This window comes from Leopardus geoffroyi, chromosome D4, assembly GCF_018350155.1.
Source record: "Leopardus geoffroyi isolate Oge1 chromosome D4, O.geoffroyi_Oge1_pat1.0, whole genome shotgun sequence".
Classification (NCBI taxonomy): Eukaryota; Metazoa; Chordata; class Mammalia; order Carnivora; family Felidae; genus Leopardus; species Leopardus geoffroyi.
In genome coordinates, this window is record NC_059342.1 from 70949876 (window position 1) to 70971835 (window position 21960).

The 21960-nt window shown below is 44.6% G+C and overlaps 1 protein-coding gene across 15 annotated transcripts in view; it reads left to right on the forward strand.

The window, feature by feature from the left end:
- Nucleotides 1–20371, forward strand: part of PALM2AKAP2 (PALM2 and AKAP2 fusion) — a 454391-nt gene extending 434020 nt beyond the window's left edge. For 6 of the 15 annotated variants that reach the window (XM_045469855.1, XM_045469861.1, XM_045469858.1 and 3 more), the window contains 3 exons: nucleotides 5324–5502; nucleotides 10669–10707; nucleotides 16379–20371. In XM_045469855.1, coding sequence (XP_045325811.1) covers nucleotides 5324–5502; nucleotides 10669–10707; nucleotides 16379–16477 — 317 coding nt within the window. In that variant the 3' untranslated portion in view covers nucleotides 16478–20371. The remainder of the gene's footprint in view (nucleotides 1–5323; nucleotides 5503–10668; nucleotides 10708–16378) is intronic. The other 9 variants (XM_045469856.1, XM_045469862.1, XM_045469860.1 and 6 more) reach the window with 2 other exon arrangements.
- Nucleotides 20372–21960: the final 1589 nt, after the last annotated feature.

Below are 21960 nucleotides of genomic sequence, written 5' to 3' on the forward strand. Positions count from 1 at the left end.
CATTATTTACAATAGGCAAATTATGGAAGCAGTCTGAGTGTCCATCGACAGATGAATGGATACAGAAGATGTGGCATGCATATATGGATATATGTATTGTGTATAATATATATATTATATATATACACAATGGAATATTACTCAGCCACAAAAAAGAATGAAATCTTGCCATTTGCACCAACATGGATGGATCTAGATGGTATAATGCTAAGTGAAATAAGTCCGAGAAAGACAAATACCATATGATCTCATTCATATGTGGAATTTAACAAAAAAAATACAAATTAAAAAACAGACTCTTAAATATAGAGAAAAACTTGGGGCGCCTGGGTGGCTCAGTCGGTTAAGCGTCGAACTTTGGCTCAGGTCACGATTTCACGGTTCGTGAGTTTGAGCCCCACATTGGGCTCTGTGCTGACAGCTCAGAGCCTGTAGCCTGCTTTGGATTCTGTGTCTCCCTCTCTCTCCACCCCTTACCCACTCATACTCTCTGTCTCTGTCTCTCTCAAAAATGAATAAACATTTTTTAAAAATTTAAGTATAGGGACCAAACTAATAGTTACCAGAAGGGAAGTGGGTGAGGAATGAGTGAAACAGGTGAAGGGGATTAAGAGCACACTTCTCATGATGAGCACTGAGTAGTATATGGAATTATTGAATCACTGTATTGTATGCCTGGAACTAATATAACACTGTATGCTAACTACACTGGAATTTTTAAAAATAAATTTAAAAAAAATAGTAACTAAAAATAAATAAAGTTACTCTAGATGAAATAATTTGAACAAAATCCTGTTTACGAAGGAAACCTCCACTGAGAATCCCTGCCTAGTTTTACATCAAATGTCATAGAACTTGTATGCTCGCTGCTCTGTAAATATCAGGTACCAGCCTTTGGCCAAGACGGACACAGATGTGCCCTGAGGTCTGCATGACACTTTCTGTTAATGTTGTTTCACAGGGACGGTGACTGGTATCCTTCAAGAGAGCTATTTTGTAGAGTATGCAGTCCAGATGAGGAGCTAGACAGCAGGATATTTGTCATTGAAAACAGAGGCCCCTTTTAGCTGTCATTAGCTCTATTCAGTCATTCACTGAATGGATAGACATACGAGAGCAAGCTTTGGCGGAGTAAGCCGGGATGGAACCCGGAGGTGCTGGGAAGTGCTGTGCGAGATGCGCACCAGTGAGCACCAAAGATAACCATCACTGTTCTGGAATTGTGATGGGGTACGTCCTCTGGGCCAAAGAATTTCAAGGGGCCTTACAGGGCCATGGGCAAGGGTGACATAGCCTTCCCAGGCCTGTGGCAGAGACCATTTTGTATCATGTTCATGTAATGATCCCAAGACCCAAACGATGGTATTGTCTGCAATGTCCACTACTGGGGGAAGAGTATTAGAAGTCTCTTCACCATCCTCACTGAGAAGACTCTTGGCTGCAAACTTGGGCCTTCTGAAGAAGATGTTGAGTATGGAGCAGATCCATTTCCCCCTATTTGGTAATCTGTGTGATTCCAGGGGTTCTGTGCATGGTTTGAACCATACTGGGGGTGGGGAGGGTTGGAAATCACAGTGCCCAGCAGAGAAGCCCAGCAAAGCCGATTTCCTGTAAGATCAACTAAACTGATTCCAGAAGTCCAGAGGTTCCTACCTGTTACTCATGTGACCTCTAGTGGCCATAACCGGTAAAACTTGCTCCAAAGATGGGTGGTTTTGTGGGAATACTCACAGGAAAGTATCTTTTAATGTGCAATACTTGATTACTTTCTGTATTAACCCTTCGCCCTCTTCACGATTCTCTTTCAGCATACATACCACCATATAAGTTAGCCATAATCAACACGATTTGGTTTCCAGACAAGACCCAATTCTGATTGTTACTTTAGCTAACGTAACTTGGGCTGGCATTAACATCTGAGTCTTTGTGGTCTAAACCACTCACAGCTGTCATGGCATCGACCCTGACTACATCCCAGGGTTCTGTAAGGATCAAACGACATGAAGCCTATCTAAATAAATAAAATTCCATATAAATGTGCTTGCTATTACTGCAAAGCCATTGAGTCTGTGATTCTGTAGGCCACAGTTGTTTTCTTTCATGGCGTTGGTGAAGACATTTAAACTCTTCCATCAAATCCTTTGTTGGGAATTTTGTCCCAATCCACAATTAAGTAACAAGTGGCTGCTATGTAGATGTCATTATGTACTTACTGGTTCATTCAACAAACATGAGCTCCTACCTTATGCCAAATACCCCAGTGGGTACTGGGGTCCAACAATGACCAGGAAAGACAAAGTCCTATTCTAACGGAGTTTACACTGAGCTGAGTTAAAGGATTCATAATGGCTGAAATTGCCCCTATCCTTGGTTGAAATATAGTTTAACTGAGAAGAGAAGCTGAAAAACCCAGGTATGATACAAGCTGATATGTGAAAAGGCTTTCATAGAAGTATAAACAAAGTGCCTTGAGGCAGGGATCCCACTGTGGCCGTGTGAAAGAGTGAAGTTAGAGCAGTGAATATGGACTCTGCCTTCTGGAAGATTAATGCTGGAGGGGTGACTTCTGGGAAATTATTTGGAGACCCATGAGGTCACTTGGAAAATGATCAACCTGGCCATTTGGTGTCTGTTTCTGGTTCTGGAAGAGTTGCCAAAATTGTATGCAGAACATGCCCTTGAAATTGCTCGTTCTTACTTGGTAGACATATTGTTCTTTGAGATTCCAAATAAGAAGTAACCAGATTCACTGGATGCTCCCTGTTTTAAATATTAACTTTATACACTATAAATATTAACTTAGTCCTTATACCAACTGCATGAGGTAGGTACCTCTAGCATCATACCCATATGCTGGTAGAGACCCTGAGGTAGAGAAACAGTAAGTAACCTGCCCAAGGTTATTTGGCTGCTAACAGTGGTGGATTCACCCCCAAGCAGCTGGTTCCAGAGCTGCATGCTCACCACTGTGCTGTATCATTTCTCAAGACTTCATCTCAAAGTCCATGGGAACTTTTAGAGACACACACAAAACATTCAGGGTAATACTGCCTGAGGTCTAGGATTGTTTCAAAATATTTCAGTATGAAAGAAAGGAAGGAGGGATCGATGGAGAAGCCATGGGGCTAATTATTTGGGGTGCCTGGGTGGCTTGGTCAGTTAAGTATCCAACTCTTGATTTCAGCTCAGGCATGATCTCACAGTTCATGAGTTCAAGCTCCATGCTATCAGCACAGAGCCTGCTTGGGATTCTCTCCCTCCCTCTCTCTCACCCCCTCTCCCATTAAAAAAAAAAAAATCTTGCTATGATTTAATATACTTGATAGATCTCTGGGCATCATTATAGCATTGCCTGTTTCCATAATAACAAATATAATCCATTGCTAATGAATTTGAGGATTTTGAAATATTTATTGTCTTACTGTCAATATCAAAAGACTTTTTATTAATGATCTGGGTAATTTAGGTCAAGGTAATGAGTTTCACTAAGTTATTGATGCCGATGGAGTGCCCTGTGTATTGAAAACTACTTGGCACCTAATTTGCCAAACATCATGGCCATATGCCTTCTGTTTTAGCCAATAAGGATCGATTTTCCTGCCAAAAGCATTTGATAGAATAGCAAAATGTCTGAGTGAGAAGGAACCTCAAAGACATCTTCTTCCAAAATTCTCATTTTATAGCTGGGAAAGTTGAAGCTTGGAGAACTTACATGATCAGCCCAAGATAAGAGTGGGAACATTAAGTGTCTGTGTACAGTGAACACATAGCTAGTTAACGGCAGTGCGAGAATTAAAACCTGGGTTTCTTGAACTCTAGGGGTGGGGAGGGTGTCCAACTCCCATCAAGAGGAGCCGTGCCCAGAAAAGGTCTGTGGCAGCCCACGTGGAGACATGGTCTCCAGGCTTCACCTGTGACTGCAGCTCCGGCAGGCAGTTGCCAAGTTAGAAGTCTGGGGAGGAAGGTGAAGAAAGACGAGCCACCTTCTGCTTGGGAATGGAAGGGGTCAAATGGATCTTCATCCTCCCCTGGTGGTTTCCAAACTTTTAGATCCAAACTTTTAGGTTTTGTGTGTTTCCTCCACATCCCCTGTTCACACGCACCAGCTGTGTCTCCCACAAGGGGCATGGAAAAATCACGGCTGTTGCACCTGAAGATGCTTCTCAGTGGTGTAGTTGGGGTTCTGTGGCAATGAAATCCCCCTGTGATGGGCCAGAAGTGAGGGCCAGCCATTTCCCAAGAGGGAAGGATGCAGACAGTCTTACTAAAAGTATCTGGAGTCACCACCACCACACCATCCCAGTTGACCTGATCTCCTTATCCTGAGAAGTCTTATAGGGCACTTGAAAAGGTAAAATCTCACCTTTCCCATGTCTGGTGCACACCTTTCTACAACACTGAACCTGCCTTTGTCGGTGGCATTCCTTCCTTAAGGTCTAGAGGTCTCAAACCACATGCTTTCCAGGACCCCAGCAGGTAAGGTGAAGAATGAAGTTGGCCAGGGGTACCTGGGTGGCTCAGTTGGTTAAGTGTCCAACTCTCAGTTTCGGCTCAGGTCATGATTTCACAGCTTCGTGGGTTCAAGCCCCATGTCGGGCTCTGCACTGATAGTGTAGAGCCTGCTTGAGAATCTCTCTCTGTCTCTCTCTTTCTCTGTCTCTCTACCCCTCCCCTGCTCATGCTGTCTCTGTATCTCTCCAAATAAATAAATAAAACTTAAACATTTTTTTAAAAAATGAAGCTGCCCAATGTAAGACCGGGGTGACCTGGAAAGAACAAGCCTAGTTCTCACTCAAAGGTTTTACAGCGCTGTTGTGTCCATGCAGAAAGGCTCAGCAGGTCAGCTGCCCCATCGGCAGCTTCTGGTGCAGGGAAAGAACCTGGTGAGGTTCTTTGCCTCATCTGGTACCATCGCCAGCACCCTGGGACCTCAGCACGGCGTCCCTTTGGAAGAGCCTGTTTTCCTCAACTGCAAAAAGTGGGTTTCTGAGGCTTGAAGGCACTGCCCTCTCTGACGGTCGGATTCAGGAATCCGTGATGGAGCACATGTCCCCAAAACCACTGGAGCCAGTGTCTGACACGTATTTGCAAAGTGCCTGTGGGCCTCCTTGGTCTGACTGACTTTTAGCACTGGCGTCCTCGAGACCTTTGTTGGATGGGCTTGTGACATTATCTTTATTAGCTTTCAGTCCCTGTGCTCAGGTGACCACCCCCGTTCCGGGACCACTCTGTCAGAGGTTGCTTTTTGCCAGTGTTCTCTTCTTTCTAGAAGCCGTCATGAGCAGACGAGCTTAGAAAGGGTGTTCTCTTCGTGTTGTTTCAGGGAAAATAGAGAAAGTCAAACCTCCTCCATCCCCCTCACCTGAAGGCCCCAGCTCGCAGCCTGACTTAGCCCCCGAAGAGGCTGCCGGATCCCAGCGGCCCAAGAATCTGATGCAGACCCTCATGGAAGACTATGAGACACACAAATCTAAAAGGCGTGAGAGAATGGATGATAGTAGTGTAAGTTTTTCCTCCTTTCCTCCTTCACTCGTCTGAGGGCGAACGGCAGCGTGGCGTTCGGTGTTCCAGGTCAGGCACGGGCGTGTGTGCTCTGGTCTGGCCAGTATCCTGGTTCCAAAACCAGTTTTCAAATGTGTGGTTTAACGTGACTGGAGTCGGGTTTGGGTTTTTTGCCTTGTTTCTCAAAAAATGTTGATCACGCAAGGGGAACCGGAGCTGGAGCTCACGGGCACGCTGGTGGACGGGATGCTTGGTGCGTAGGGAAAACAAACAAACAAACAAACAAACAAACAAACAAACACTTAAGGACAACACGGGGGGAAGGACACAAGCATCCAGAAATCATCCCCAGGCACGAGAGAGCTGATTGCTGCCATCGCTGGCCTGCCCCGTAGAGATTTTATCTGCCTGGAGAACTGGGGCTGTGCCCTTCCTTCCGTGTCTGCTCCGAGCGATCCCCATAAACGTTACACTGCGTTGGAAAGGCTGACTGTGTTTTGGGCTATTACCAAGCCTGTGCGTACAGTTTGGTAGGAAAGAGATATTTTAAATGACAGTTAGAAACCACACGGCTGCCCTGCTATCCTCAACCCTCAAGATGGTTGCACGTGACACTCACACGAACCCTGAAGGAAATCATCTGCTCCGTGGTTTCTTTCTCCAGTAAGAGATGTGAGGGCTGCTGCTCCCCACAGCCCCCCCAGCCAGGAGCCCCGGGACCAGCCTCAGGGGCCCATGCCCCCCTCCTGGGAGTCTGGTGGCCTTAGTCTCTCCACATTCCCATCCCCACCCAGTTTCACTTAGGTCGTAAGTAGCTTGACTCAGTTGAATGCGCTACCCAGTTTACCTGGACAGTCCTGGTTTGTGCCTGTGGTCCTGGTGTAATTTTTAACAGCATCCCCTTTCACCTTTAAAAGTGCCCCAGTTTGGATGATAAATGATTGGGTCACCCTAACCTCGAATGCTACAGACTCGTAGCAGGATTTCCATGCTGACCTACTGCCTTTCATATCCTGGTTGACTAACGTAAAAGATTTCTGAAATTGAAGCCAGATACTGAATGATGCTTTTAAGATATTTAGTGGCAAAGAAAGCAAACACATGTAGAGCAGCCTGATGGCTCACTGCGTCCCCAGGCTCTCCCTTGGGTTTGTACCTAAGCTGCCTGGAATACTGATTCAGGTACTCTTGTTAGGCTGGAGCATTTGGGAGCCATTCCTCATTTGCACAGTGGGATGGAGCCTGGCCCTCAGTGGGTGCTACAGACACTTTTGTTGCTTGGGCTCCTTCCCCAAGCCCATAGGGCTTCAGCCCATCAAATCACCTTAACCAGTCCTTCTTTGCAGCCCTACTTAAAATATGGAGTTTACCTTCAGGTATTTTCTGGAGCCTGTGCTTTTGAAGCTTAGTGCTGTAAGTGGCTTCTTTTCTTCCAGTGAGTCCACACCATATGTCAGCAGCTCTGGCAGAAGTTAGCTGAGTGGACCCCTTGCATTCTGGCATGGAAGGGGAAGAACAAATGGAAACACTTTGCATGTGACCCATGCAAGTGTTTTCTGAGCACATTCTGCATATCTCTTGTGTGCGCCTTCTGTGTTGGAGGGCAGATATTAGAGGAAAATACTACCCAAAGAAGAGAAGAGCCCACTCCTACTCATTCCACAGGCAGAGGCTGGCAGCCGCCTTCATGCAAACTCAGGAGGCAACCAGATTGGATTTCCCCTTTGCATTGAGGAAGCTACTTGGAATCAACATTTTAATATACTGATTACCCTTCGCTTACACAATAAAGTGGCAGCCTCCTGTCTCTATTTTTCTCAAGTAAATAAACATTTCAAATAAGGAAGAAACCTACTAACTGATCAGGCTGTTAACATCCTCAGCTCTTGAAGTCAAAGCCAAGTGTCTTGCACCGTTCTTGATATTACAAGAGAACCAAGTCCGTTGTTGTAGAAAATTCTTAGGAACAGAACAAAACCTATCCAATGCACTATATCCTCTTTTAAGAGACCTGAAACTTCAAGAACATATTCAGATTGCTTCTAAAGCAAATAGATGATCATCAGCCAAACTTCATTTTAGAGCCACGTCTGACCTCACCTCTTAGCCCTTTTAATTCAGGGGACCTTTTCTACTGTATCTACTCAAGTCACTGGAGAATGTGTTGAAGTTTACCTGCAGGAACGAGCAAACCATTTGTTTTCCTAGCCGATCTCTGGCCCCTTCTTTAATTGTCTCTTCTACTGGAAGGCTAATAACAGAGAGCAAATGGATTGCGTGATGTATGACTGTGTAACTGGCTTCCCTGTCCCAGAAGCTGGTAGTTCTGTTTTCCTGGTTCCATTCACCCACATTATTCTGAGGGGGAAACATGGCTTCTTAGATTGTCCACCCTCTAGGAGCCTCACCCAGCTCACCTGAGTCCAGTGTCACCTGACACATCCATCTGCCAGGATTCCTTCCAGTAAGTCACTTGGCAACACTATGAGTCCCTCACACATGATCAGGACCAAACCATGTGTTTGCCCATAGGAGGCACTGAGTTCTTTCTGGTTGGCATGAAAACAATTTGACTCGCTTGCTAAGGAGAAGGAAGACCTAAAAACCAAATGGGGCAATCGTGATGTAAGTATAGTGATACGTTAGGCACAATGCTATTATTGAGCGTGAAGGACAGAAGAAAGAGAAGACAGAGAAGCCAAGGGAAGCCATGCCTGTAGTTTCATGAGTAGTTTTTGCCAACCCCTGAGAAAAACATCATGGCCATCAAAACAGATTCAGTCCCCCCACCCCGGGAGCAGCAGTGGTCGCTGGAGTCCTGTCCCCAGGTCATTGCCAGCTGAAGTTTTCCCACTTTATAAAAAATCGTATGCAGGCCAGGAAGGAAACCTCTGGCTCGTGGACCCCCTGCCATGGGGATGGTGTGAGGGAAGGAAGCTGTAACATCCAGTAGCCTTTTTCATGTCCCTGAGCTGACCCCCTCTTCTGCTGGAAACAAGGTGACAGTCAAAGAACGATAGAAGATGGGAAATTAAATCATGACTCTTGGAATATCTACCTACACGTCACTGCATCGGGAATATTAAGTCATCTGTGGATGTTCTGCTCATTTCGCAGTTGGCGAAAAAGTTGATAACAAAGGAACGGGAGAAAGCCCCTTTTCTTGAAAAGTTCTCCCCGAATGGCCATCACTAACTCAGACCTTGAGCAGGTGCCCACCCGCCAGTGTCCTTGTTCTGTGTGACATGGTCACTAATGAATGTCTCTGTGCTGAAGGCTTCAGCCAGCCCCACTGACAAATGGACCCCTCACCTAATTTGGGGGTAAGGAGGTTGCTACTGCACCCCTACCCCCTAACCCTGGCTGTTTACCAGCCTTTACAGGGCCTTTGTAAGAATGTTTAAAATGGCGCGATTTTTCATCTGCCAGGATGCACCTGCCATGCTGTGAGGGGAGTGGGGGCACTGAACTTCAACCCCGCCCCCCACCCCCCACCCCCTCAGCTTGGTGCTTTTGTGCAGTGTGCGCATTGCACATCCAGATGCAGCAGTCCTGTTCTTACTGTGCGTTTCTCTTATCTGGAAATGTTTTCTTATGTGGAAATGTGCCCTTATCTGGGCCCGATGCCATCTCTGGTCAGTCATGTAACACATGATGGACTGATGAATCATAGTTTCCTAGAGGGTTCCTTGATGCCTTGCAAAGGAAAGATATGTAGGCAAAACTGTTTTTCTGGCCAGCTATTCTCCCAACCTGACCTGAGCTGAGCCTCAGAAAGCCATGGGTTCTTGAGTCAGTGATGCTCTTGAACAGGTTGGTGGGTTTGCTTTCTCTTTCTCAATTAATGCTGGTCTGCATCCCAATCACGGTCTCCTGGGGCATTCAGCCCCAGCCCCACTTCTAGCATAGGATCTACTCTTGGTCGGTTTTCTACTGTCTCTCTTACACCAAAAATAGATACTGAGAAGTATTTCAGCCATCCCTGCCTGTCTTGAAATAAGAAAAGACCTCACTTATTCTCCTGGGGTAAGTCAAAGCTGGGGGCTAGCAGTTATTGCTTTCCTGAGAATTCCTCGCACACGTTTCCCACCAACCCAAGACAACCCCATGGCCCACTCTCATTGAGTGGATGAGGGAAGCGCACTCAGGGCCCCACACCCCAGGCTCCGCAGGAAGCCCAGCTTACAGTCAACAGTGTTTCGTGCTGCCCAGATTTCTCCTAGCTGCTCACGAAAGAGGAGGTATGAAAAGAGGAGGAAAACTCCAAGCTCATCAGCCCCCAGTCATCAGCCCAATCAGTACAGATGTGTAATTTTCAAGCAGTTAGTGATCACAGACATATGATCCCACCTAGCCATCCTATGGTTGCCAACGCCAAAGCCCAGGAAATGCCTCCAGTGTCCTAAGCTGTGTAAATGTGAGGTCATCACCTCAATTCCAGCAGAGGCTGGCCAAAGCTGGTTCTTCTATGTGATCTCCCATAGCTGGCCCATTTTTTTTCTGAGCTTTTCTTGTGGAGGCTTTTAGTCTCCTACGGGTACTAAAGGGTCACTTCAGTTGCTACATGATCACCCCACTCTCAGGAACTTATCCAGACCCCCAGGATAGTGATGAGGGGGGCTGTGGGCCTTCCCCAGGCAGTGCCGTTCACAACTCACCTACAGAGATTCTGCCTCTACGAACCTTGGATCCAAATCAACTCCTGCCTGTGGTTAGTGTCTTTTTTGTGGGGGACAACGGGCTACAGGACCGCTGTGGGGCTCAAAGGAACTACGGGAAGAGAAAAGGCTATTTGACTACGGATTCCAGCAAATCCAAAACGGACATCAAAGACCTTGTTGGTGGGCAGCTGGTTGCATACTGGGGCGGGGAAGAATCTTGTTAATTCAAAGCACAGAAAACAGAAGCGACAAATCTTGAATTAACAAAGTATGGCTTATCTGATATTTTTATCAATGCATAACAGGGTATCTCCTCGCTCCAAAAGATATAGATTTTTCAATAAACTAATATCAGATGAAGCAAGTCTGGCGTGGGTGTATAATGGCCTCCCGGTGTCACTTCCCCGCTCGTCTGCCCCCAGCGTGGTGCCGATTCCCGGCTGGGGGGTGTTGTGTGAGCGTGTCTCTGCTGTGTACTAACCCTGCTCTTTTCCCTCTCTGCCAGTACACCTCTAAGTTACTGTCTTGCAAGGTGACTTCCGAGGTACTTTTCCACTTGTTTGTCTTGGTGTTCCTGCATGCCTGACCCAAGTGCATGCTCTTGTGGTTGGCCATTTCCTGACATGTTAAAGGAGAAGGGCAAGAAAGCAGCTCGTCTCCATATTTCTTTCTTCCAGCCTTTGCGGAACTGGGAACTGCCTGGAAATGTTGGGGTGTATGCAACAGTGCTACCCGCTGCTGTGGTTTGCTGTGCTGTGTGTGTGTGGGGGGGGGGGGGGGGGGCTGGAGAAGACCTCGCCCTGCTCACGGATCTGGAGGGTGTTTGCACTCGAGGGCACGGACGTTAGTTTCTCCAGGCACTGAGAGCAAATATACTCGGGTCTGGTTAGAAAACAAGGCCGCTCAAGCGGACCGAGCTGTTGATTCTGACCAGTCCTTTGGTTGCCATAGCACAAATCCAGAGAGTTCGGCTCCGTAGCCTCAGGACAAGTTACTCCAACACCGAACCATCCCAGTGCCCACTTCCCTCCCTGCCCCGATCTTGAAACCTGTTTTTGTTTGTTTTAGAAGCTCCTGTCAGTATTGAATTTCCCTGAACCTCCTCCTTTCTGTACAGTTTCCTTTTACACACATTTCACAAATACCTGTGCTGTGAAAAGTCACAGAGGTATTCCTTTTCCTCTATTTTTAAATATTTTTCCTTTTTTTATGGGAAAACACTGTGTTTTCCTATTTTTTTTTTCTTTAGCATTTGACTATTTTTAAAAGAATTATTTTAAATCTACAGCACTGTGGGGAGACTCATTCACTCATTGGCTCGATTAACAATCTAGTGAGGACCTAGCAGGCACCAGGCACTTTTCTAGGTTCCAAAAACAGAACAGTCGACAAAACCAAGTCCCTGATGTCACAGAGTTGGCATTCAAGTGTTCCATTAAGAACAGATAATAAAACGATAAAGTCCACCTTTCCAGCTTTGACCATTCTTATCATTTCGTAGTATTTGCTTAATATTTTAAAAATAAACTAATATGGCAAATACCATTCAGGCCCTCTTATTACTTCTCCCAGTCCCCACTTCTCTCTCTCCTGAGGGGTAACTTCTCTTGAGTTGGGGTTCATCATTTCTATGCATGTTTTTACATTTATATTTCATATGTTTCTATACATGAATAACATCCTATGGTTTTGCATGCCTTAAAACTTTCTAAAAATGACATACTGTAGCATCCTCCACTCCTTACTTTATTCTGTCTACATTGTTTTTTTTAATAGGTTTATTTATTTATTTTGAGAGAGAGAGTGAGAGAGAGAGACAAAGCATGAGTGGAGAGGGACAGAGAGAGAGAGAGAGAGAGAGAGAGAGAGAGAGAATCCCAAGCAGGCTCCATGCTGTCAGCACAGAGCCTGATGCGGGGCTCAGTCTCATGAACTGTGAGAATCATGACCTGAGCCAAAATCAAGAGTCACATGCTTAGCTGACTGAGCGACCCAGGCGCCCCTGTCTACCTTGTTTTTAGATGTGTCCACATTGTTACTTGGGGCTCTACTTCATTCATTATAATTGCTCTATAGGATCCCTTTGAATGACTGTAGCACTATTTTTTCATCCTCCTATTTCCTATGGAAATGTTGGTTGGTTCTCTCTCTCTCTTGATTGGTTCACTTTTTTTCTTTTTGCCATTACAAACAATGCTTCAGTGAATGTTATTGTACATGTCGCTTTGCATAACCTACAGAAGAGTTTCTATCTATACGTCTAGGAGCGGAAGAACTAGTTATATAAGAACAACACATCCTCACACTCATTACATATTGCAAATTATTCTTCAGAATGGCTGTGCTAACTTATAGCACACTATATTTTTAAAACCTCCCTATTTTGCAAAATCTTCAGAACCAGAGATGGGAGCTGATGATGATCAGTAATTTTCTTTCATAAGATATAAAATGAATATTGAGAATATCATTCCCTGTACCCTCCTCAGTGACTAATTGTGCTTCTCATCTTGGCAATGGCAGTGGAAGAATTCGGCCCTAGGCCCCTATCCCCTCTGAGTTAGCACCATTAAGAATAACAAAAATCCAATCGAATATATTCAAGGGAGGTAAAACTGGTGCCAGCCTATCTTCAGCTGAAGAGAAATTTAGGAAGACAAAATGTTCACGTAAATAGGGTGATTGACATTACTTAACCCCTCTGCCTTTTGTTACATCCCCCCAAATACAATTGTCTCTGTTGATGTCTAGGCAAAGTTCAGCAATTTTCTGGAATCCCCGCAAGCACTAGAGAGGGAAAATTCATATTAGAGGGTTGTTCAAAGACAACTGATTTTTTTCCCTCCCAACAGGTCTAAATCTGAATTTGCAAAATCAATAAAGCCTTAAATCAGGTTTTTCTATTATTATTTTTAAACCTTTTTTGTTTTCCCCTCTCCATTCCTACAGAGTATAATTGCTCTTTCTGTTGCTTCTTCCAACAAACTATTTTACTGTTTTTAAAAGAATTATTTCAAGTCTACAGAACTGTAGGGAGAGTCACTCACTCATTCACTCAGTTAACAATCTACTGAGGACCTACTACGCGCATAGGCACTGAGCCGCGGGGCAGCGTGGTGGCCTAGGGCATCAGCTCCACACCCAGGATTCTGGGTGCCCATCTGAGCTTCTCCTCCACCTTAACATTGGTCAACTTAACCTCCCTTTGCTTCAGTTTCTTCCTATGTGAAGTGCGATTAACAATAGTAATAATAGTAATAGTGTGAATCCCGTAGGACAGTCAAGATCAAAACAGTAAGTGGCGCACAAGGACATGTGATGTGTTACTAGAGCCCTGAGGCAAGTGCTTTTTTTTTTCTGCCCAGAAAAGAAAGGAATGGGCTTTAGGAAATAAAGTTCATATGCAGTAACTCAAGTGTCAGAGCTCTAGATTTGCTCTAGAGAAACACGCACACACACACACACACACACACTACAGTACTGTACTCTGAATTAATTATGGAACAAATGCTCATTTAGATGAGCTATGGCCTAACCCTAAAGGGCTTGGCCTTTGAACCTTCAAAAGGCCATCGTAGAGTGGCCCCTGAGCCAGTCCTGGATCAGAAACCTTGTGCACCTGAAGACAATTTGATCGCAAGGTTGCTGGCTGTTTTTATCATGACCTGTTTATTTTCCTGTCTTTGCCATTATGAGAGGCTCTAGATGTCCTCAGAAATTCAGTATCGTGTTAAGCAGCATACAAATTAGGGGAATGAATTAAGAAAAGAGCCTTCGTTATTGGCGTAAGTGAATTCTTTGGGCTGCAGCAAGCAGATATTCAAATCCAAGCTGTGCTGAATATTTCCATAATTATAAAGATTTCCCTGCCCATAATGCTTTCTGGTGGCTAAGCTCCGTGAGGGCAGAGGCCATTCTGTCCTCAACATAAAGCACTGCACCTGACACTTGGTAGGAAGCCAGTAAGTATCTGTAAGACGGATGGAGAGACAGATTGTAACATGGGTTCCTGAAGAACAAAGGAGACTGAATTTATTTAAGATGATTGAGAATTAAAATAGAGCATAAATAACAAGACAAGGGACCATTCTTTTCAGAGCCATGATTGATTTTTAGCTTTTCTGGAAGCTTTTCAGTTTGTATCTACAACCAGCCAAGTGAACAGATGAGCGTCTTACACAATGTAGAGTTCCTTATAAAATGATAAAATTTTATAAAATTTAAATTATAAATTAGAATTATAAATTATAAAAATTATAAAAATGCCTCATGTTGGAACACCACTTCATAGCTTACAAAGCCCCTTCACATAATGACAGAACTAATGATTGTTTGAAAACTATGCACTAGGATCTACGCTAAGTGCTGTGCATACGTTGCCCCATTTATTCCTCAGGCCGACTCTGAACTGTAGTTTTTATAATTCCCATTTCACACATCAGAGAACTGAGGCACAAGGTAAGTGACTTTTCTAAGGTCACTCGGGTTTAAATCTAGACTTGCTTGGACTCCAGAGTCAGCACTGCCTCCGGAGAAAGCCTGGGAAAGACGGCAGGTGCTGTTTCTATCTTGCAGATAAAGAGATGCCATGAACGACACCAACGTGTTCCAGACAGGACTGGAAAGAAAGGACTTCCAGTTCCAGTCCAGTGCTGTTTCTCAGCACCATGTTACCCCGCACTGACCTTCTAGAAGAATCCTCTATTTACCTACACCAGATTTGGAAGCATTATTTGCTCCTCCTACTGGTTTCTTATTCTTAGATATGGAATAAGTGACCATGGTATGCTTACACAAGACACTTTGTGACATGGCTTATGTGCTTAAAAATGACCATTCATTTAGGAGACATGGCTAGTGCATCCTACATGTTAAGTCCAGCTGTCCCTGCTGGGGGCACTGGGGACAGCTTCCCTGAGGAAAGCACACTGAAGCTCTGGGAAGTGCATCCATTTGTCAGATGTGCAAAGAAGCAGGTTGAGGTGGACCCCCAGACTGTTACTCTACCCAGGATTTGCTTGTGCCTCGGTTCCCACCACTGCCTGTCACCTGCATCTCCTTGCTTCTCTAGAGTTGCCAGCAACTCTGTCCCTTGCCAAAATGATTACTCTTAGAATAAGCAAAGCCTTCACTGCATTTTGGATCATCAACCAGTGTTGGCTCTGCTAGACTTTTCTTTAATATCAGAAACTGCATGTCCTAAGCGAATGCCACAGTAATTTAATTGGTTGGCATGCATGGGCTCCCTTGTGGGGCAGTGCCATGAAACTGAGCCATTTCTCATATGTTGGCAACCTGAATGTCATCCATCTTGATCAGACTAAAGCTGGAGCAGCCTGGCTGAAGTTTTCCCTCAGGAGTCCACAGACTATTCTAGTGAACTGAAGGGAGGGAGGCCTTACCCTGATGGTGGTGAGCCTATCTGTCCTTGATGTTGTCACCTCGCATTTTATTTATTAGCATCTGTGGCCCTGACATTGCGTTGGCATGCTCGGATTGCTTTTTATTGGTCTGGGAAACTATTTTTCTTTCCACTTAGTTTCTCTTGGCAGTTTGGTTATACCAAAGTAGACTTTTATGATATAGATGTGATCATAGCTTATGTAAGTCCACAGAGCTTGAGAGATTGGATCCACACTGGTCCAGTTGTTTGGAATTATTTTCCAGTTTACTTGTTCACAAAGAGACTAAGACAGTCTATAGCTGTCCAATATGGTAGTCACAGGGTCCCTGAGGATATTAAAATTAAAATTAATTAAACTTGAATGTTTAGTGTCTCAGCCACACTAGCCTTATTCCTTGTGCCTCATAGCCATGTAGCTTAGTGGCTACCGTATTGATAACACAGATAGTAATGTCTGTCAGACAGCACTGATCGGATAACATGTAGAGATCTGTGTTATCAACACACTTAGTGCAGAGTCAAGTGTAGTTCAAAAAGAGGTGCAGAACATTTCAGGGTAATTAAATCTTTCTATATTGAAAACTATGGGTCAAAGAGCAAATGAAATCTGGCTTGGAAATGAGTGCATATCCAGAACCAACCAGCCTGCTTTACTGACCATGTCTCTCCTACCTCCCAGCAGTATCAGACCGTCTTACGTTCCCTTTATTATATGCTATTGAGAAGGAAGGAGGAAAGACATGGAGAAGTTGATTTGTGTACATAGTGAACATCCATGAACTCTGGTTAATTTTTTTCCCTCTCTCTTCAGGTCCTTGAGGCCACACGGGTTAATCGAAGAAAGAGCGCCCTGGCCTTGCGCTGGGAGGCAGGGATCTATGCCAACCAGGAGGAAGAGGACGATGAGTAACAAACTTCCTTCCACCCAGGAAGCTTCTTTGGTGCTTGGGTTACCAAGAAACCAAGCAATCAACACATCGAAGCATTTTAATGGAATATTTATTAAAGTGCAAACAAACTCCACAATCCTTATGTAGACCAGAAGCTGCAATGACCAACGATGAAAAATAAAGTCAAAAGAAGCCTACCCATCAAACTCTATCAACACCCAGGAGTCAAAAGACAAAGGATTTTTTGAGACTCAAAAGAATCACCTGGATTTGGACCAATCCACAATTGATCCAAAAGGACAAAGCAGTAACAAGCAAATCAACATGGTTGCTCCAGGCGGAATTGAGACCAGCCTCGCTGGGTGATGACAAACATTGGTGACAGGGCCATTTAGAGCTGCAGAGCCCACGCCGGTGCAATCTACAGGGTGTTGGAGACTCCCTGCACCGGTTCCCTACCGTCGCTCACAGCATCAGAGGTGTGGGAATAACTCCGTTTACTCCAGCAGCCGTAAAATGAAATGCAAGTTTCTCTATATCTGCCAGGAGAGGCAATTAGGATTCCATTTCTCTTACATCTAATTGTTTTTAATTGGGAGCAATTAATGATCGCAATATATAAAATCCACCTTCTTAAGACAATGTTTCTTCATGTTGCAAACACAATCTATTCTACATGAGGGGGTTGAGAAAGAGGGAGAAAGCCAAACCAAATGGATTATTTTAGCTTTAGGATCTCGTCTGCTTGTAGTATTGACTAATTTGCCGTTTATGAGAACACATTTTCACAATTATGTTTCTTCATATGAAAACTATATTTAGTGGGCAACAACTATTTTTATGATGGGATGGGGGGAGTATATCCATGTATAAAATCTGTGCACATCCAACAGCTTGGCTCAAGATGGTGGGGGTATTTTTAGAGTGGCAATAATTGAAAAAAGGGCAAACTCTGCCTTCGAGAGGCAGATGACAGGAAATAAAAAGGTGTTTATAACTATATTTTATATTATAAAGTGGACCTTAGTAGGAAGAATGACAGATTATTTTGGATCAATCAGAAAGGAATCATTAAAGAAAGGACATGAAGGTAGACAGAGAAACAGGGAGGGAGAACGTGGGAAATTAAGGAAGTAACAGATATTATTTTTGCTGAGCAACCAGCGTTTTTCAGAATGATAAAGAGAAAAATATAGAATAGAAATCTAAGTGCAGGCTTGGAATCAGCTACAAATCCTAAAGATGGTGTGTGTGTGTGCGTGCGTGTGTGTGCGTGTTTGTGTGCATGCATGTGCGTGTGCGCGTGCGTGCCCGTGCGTGCTCATGCACGTCCCTTTGTGTGTTTGGGTAAAGTGTGTGTGCAAGGATTAAAATTCCAGAATGCTCATGGGACAAGGGTGTACAGTTATTTCCTCCAAAGCTGTTTGCCAGCGTCAGGAGTGAGTGAGAATTTCTTTTTTATGAAAAGGGATATAGAGGCACTGACCTGATGCAGTATTTGTAATATTAAATTGACCTAACATGGTATTTGCATGAGTCACAATTGCAAAGTTTTGAGCAGTTTTGTAATTTGACATTTAGAGAAGTACCGTATTTATTCTCATGCTTTGTATTCATAGCTTAGTATACTGTAAAGGATGCCAGCTTTATCTCACTGTCATTTAAAGCAATACGATATGGGTATTCAATAATTGGGTGCCCTGAATTTCTGGATGAGAAAAGTTTTTAATTCTGGCCATGAGAAAAAAAACTGACCAGCCTTTCTTTTTTCTATTTGTTTTAAAACTATGGTTTTTAAAAGAGCAATAATGAAGCCAGACCTCACTAAAATTCCTTTTTGTTTTTATACTGTTATGTCATAAGCTCTAATATGTTATTCTGACAAATAACAACTCCACAACAGTGTGTACGTAGATGTTAGGCACATTACCTTTGCTTCTTTTAATAGTGTAGTGTTGACTTTAGGGGGAAAGTTTATTCACAGGCAAGCGGTAGGCATAAAATAGAAAGGCAACCATCTGATAACTTACAAGGATCCTTTAAAACTGCCAAAGGAACCTGCAATTTGAAGCCAAATTCTAGAGATCGGTGGCTGGCACCATCTTTATGTGGTTTATTCTCCTGAATATCGTGAAGGAATATTCAACAAACTGTGCTAGCCATTGGGGACACAAAACAAATAAGATCCCTGCTGCAAGGAATTCATTTTCAAGTGGGGGAGGCTGGCATGGAGACAGACATTCCCAGGAAAATGAGGTCTGTGTTAGACTAGAAGTCCTGACCGGTGAAATGGGAGCCCCCAGGAAGGCTGCCTTGCCTGAGGATTTTCAGCGTTCCCATGGCAGGCATGTGACTAAAAGATGGGACAAGAGCTTCCTGTGGCTCAGGGGCACAGTGGCAGCTAGGATGGCTGGAGAGCAGATGGTTTTATGAGATGCACAAAAAAAGAAACATGCTTCGTGTTTTCTGGACTAACTCTGAATCTGGTAGAGAACACAGACTTGATATAGACAAACACTGTCTTTCCCAAGAGGAAACAGCCCTCAGGACCCACCTGACATTGTTGTGTTTTGAAGGAAGCCGGGTCCCCACCCATCTTAAACCTACATTTGAGAAGAGAATTTGCAGCTGAATGGCAAGCTTAGGAGGCCACCCAATTCGTGGAATCTTTTGGAGGCAAATTGGCCTTTGACTACAGTTGACTGAACCAGAAGCATTGCCTAGAGTTCTAGCAGGGATCCTTTGGGCCTCGCTCCACGTGTAGATAAGGCAACAAATGCAGAGTTTCCGTGAGCCTCCCACAGTCACAGCGCTGCTTAACTGTGGCCCCTACATCTGCAACATTCGCTTGTTCCCTCTGCTGCCTTCTGAGGACTGCTGTCGATTTCCTTGGTCCACTCACTTAGAATCCTATTAAAATGTAAATTGCAGTTCCCTTGGAAGAGCCAGGTTTTCTCTGTGCTCTTGAGTTTTTTACCCGTTCAGAAAACATCGGGCTTTGTATACAGCACCGTGCCAGGCCCTGGGATCCCAAAGGAACCCCTTTAACCTTCTGAACATGCAACAGACCCCTGGAGGAGAGTCATTACTGCCTAATCCATCAAGAGGAAGAGGCCTGTCAAAGAAATTGGCCTCTGATGCTCGTCCCTGCCCCCAAATAGCACGCGAGCTTGTTAATCTCAACTAGAACAAATGTTTAGATTCTGTAGATGTTAAAAGCTTTCCTGAAAGCGTTCCCTTCCACAGTGTTTATAGATGTTCACTTTCCTCGGGAGCTGATTAACTACTGACATGCCTTGGCTCTCTCATCCAGAAATTATGGAAACAGGGTCTGTCAGTGGTAGGAGGCTGGGCTGTAGTCTACTCGGGTGACACAATGCAATTTCCTTGCCTCTTTACACCTCTGCATGCTGCCCACCTTAGACAATGACGTATAAGCAGTATATAGATCAGTGTCCACGTACATACACAACACAACACAACACAACACAACACACATATAAGGTGTAACAAGAAACACTAAGACAGTGTTGACTCTTGTCTCTGAAGACAAACATTTTTCCAACTCAAGAATGGATGTAATTAAACTATGTATTGAAAAAAAAATAGCCTAAGTGTTTAGAGATGGTGAATATATCCAGTTTTAGTGACAGAACCAATTTCCTGAATTTAAGCATTCAGTGAGTGAACTGCCAGCTTTGATTTTGTGTTGCCCTTTATCCAAATGACTTTTTTTTTTTTTTTTTTTTTGGAGGAGGGGTGGGGGGGAAACAGCAGCAATACTGTGTTTGAAAATTATACTCTGTATCTGGCTCTCCTGTGTATGTTAACCACTTAAATGTTATTATCCTGCTTCAGTTTTATAGTGATTGTGAGGCATTCAATGCAAGTATACAGTTATTTTCTCATTAAAACCCGGTGTGTGCTGTGTTTTTTTATAAACCATGGCTACTTGTTTGACTGGGGGTGGAGGGAGGTCGGAAGACGGACCCGCCAAACGGTGACACGCAGGCACCCTTGGCCTTGACTTCCATGTGTCGGCATCTGCCTCTTGCATACTTGAACCACAAAGGCTATACCAGCTGGTGGGGCAGTGGTCCCCAGCCTGTGACAGGCTGTCCCAATGCCCCTTTTTGCCATGCTGTCTCCAACTGCCCTGGCTAGAGCCTAGAAACCTCTGACGGGACCCCGGAAATGATTCGGGTGCCTCTGGATGAGGTAGGTGTACTCCAAGGTCAGAGATGGCTGGGCAAACAGTAGGACAAATGGTTAAAACTCAAGCTTTGCATGTGGCTCCTGGGTTCTAATTCTTATTATCACATTCTCAGCACCTGTATTCAGCTCCCCTCTGAAGAATGGAGAATTTCAGACTTTAAAGAGCATATGAAGACCACAGATTAATGAGGAAGCTTCTTCCCCAAATTTCCTCATGCCCTTCCATCTACTCCCTCACGGCCACTTCAGGGTCCAGCTGCCCTGTTCACCCTCTGGCCCCTCACACTTACCTGTAGCACAGACCTTCTGTCTCTGGCTCTTCCCCACCACCGCCACTCTCCTTGGGGTCTCTTCCTCCATCTCTCCCATCTTTGGGACTCCTTCCAACATTCTGGGGCAGCATGTTGTGATCAGCTAGGGATTCTGCGTCCTGGTCATTTTTGCACCCATCACTACTATCATCTGGGGTGCTGGGCCGTGCCAGGGAAGTCACGTGCACAGAACTGGGTACTCGGAACGGGTTGCAGAGACTGGTATGTCAGGGTGGAAGGGATCTTCAGGGATTCTCATGGAGGAAGCTCTCAGGGCAAAACTAATGCGAGGCATTACTACTAATGGGTAAAGGGCGGATATGCAGGCTTTTTGCTGTGACCTAGACCTATGGTCACTACTCCAGGTTCATCCCTCCCTGTATATATTGGTGTCAGACAACCGTTGTGGGACACATGAGGCCATGAAGTCACTTTGGAGCATTGCTCATTTTAATTATGGGATTCCTATGCCATAAGAGTGTGGTGACTATGTATCTCCCTGCACAGAACCCACACAAAATTCAGAATGGGGCTGCTGGGAGCACAGAAAACAAGTGGGGAATCGAAAGGGAGACTTTCAAAGGCTTTAAAGATGATACCAAGGCAAAGAACGGGGCCTCGGGAAATAGTTGCAGATGGCATACCTGCAATTTCTTTTTTTTTTTTTTTTCAAGTTTTCTATTTTTTTATTTTAGAGAAAGAACATGAGCAGGGGAGAGGGGCTCCTAAGAGGCTCCATGCTCAGGGCAGAGCCTGACGCAGGGCTCGATCCCACAACCCTGGGATCATGACCTGAGCTGAAATCAAGAGTCGGATGTTCAACCACCCGAGCCACCCAGGCGCGCCCCCACACTGGCAATTTCTAAATGTCGCCCAAGCATTCAGATGTTTTCTTTCCGAGAAAGAAGAATGTTTGCATAATAAAAAAAAAAAAATTTTTTTTTTGTTTTAATTCTGCCATGACCTAGTCATCTCAG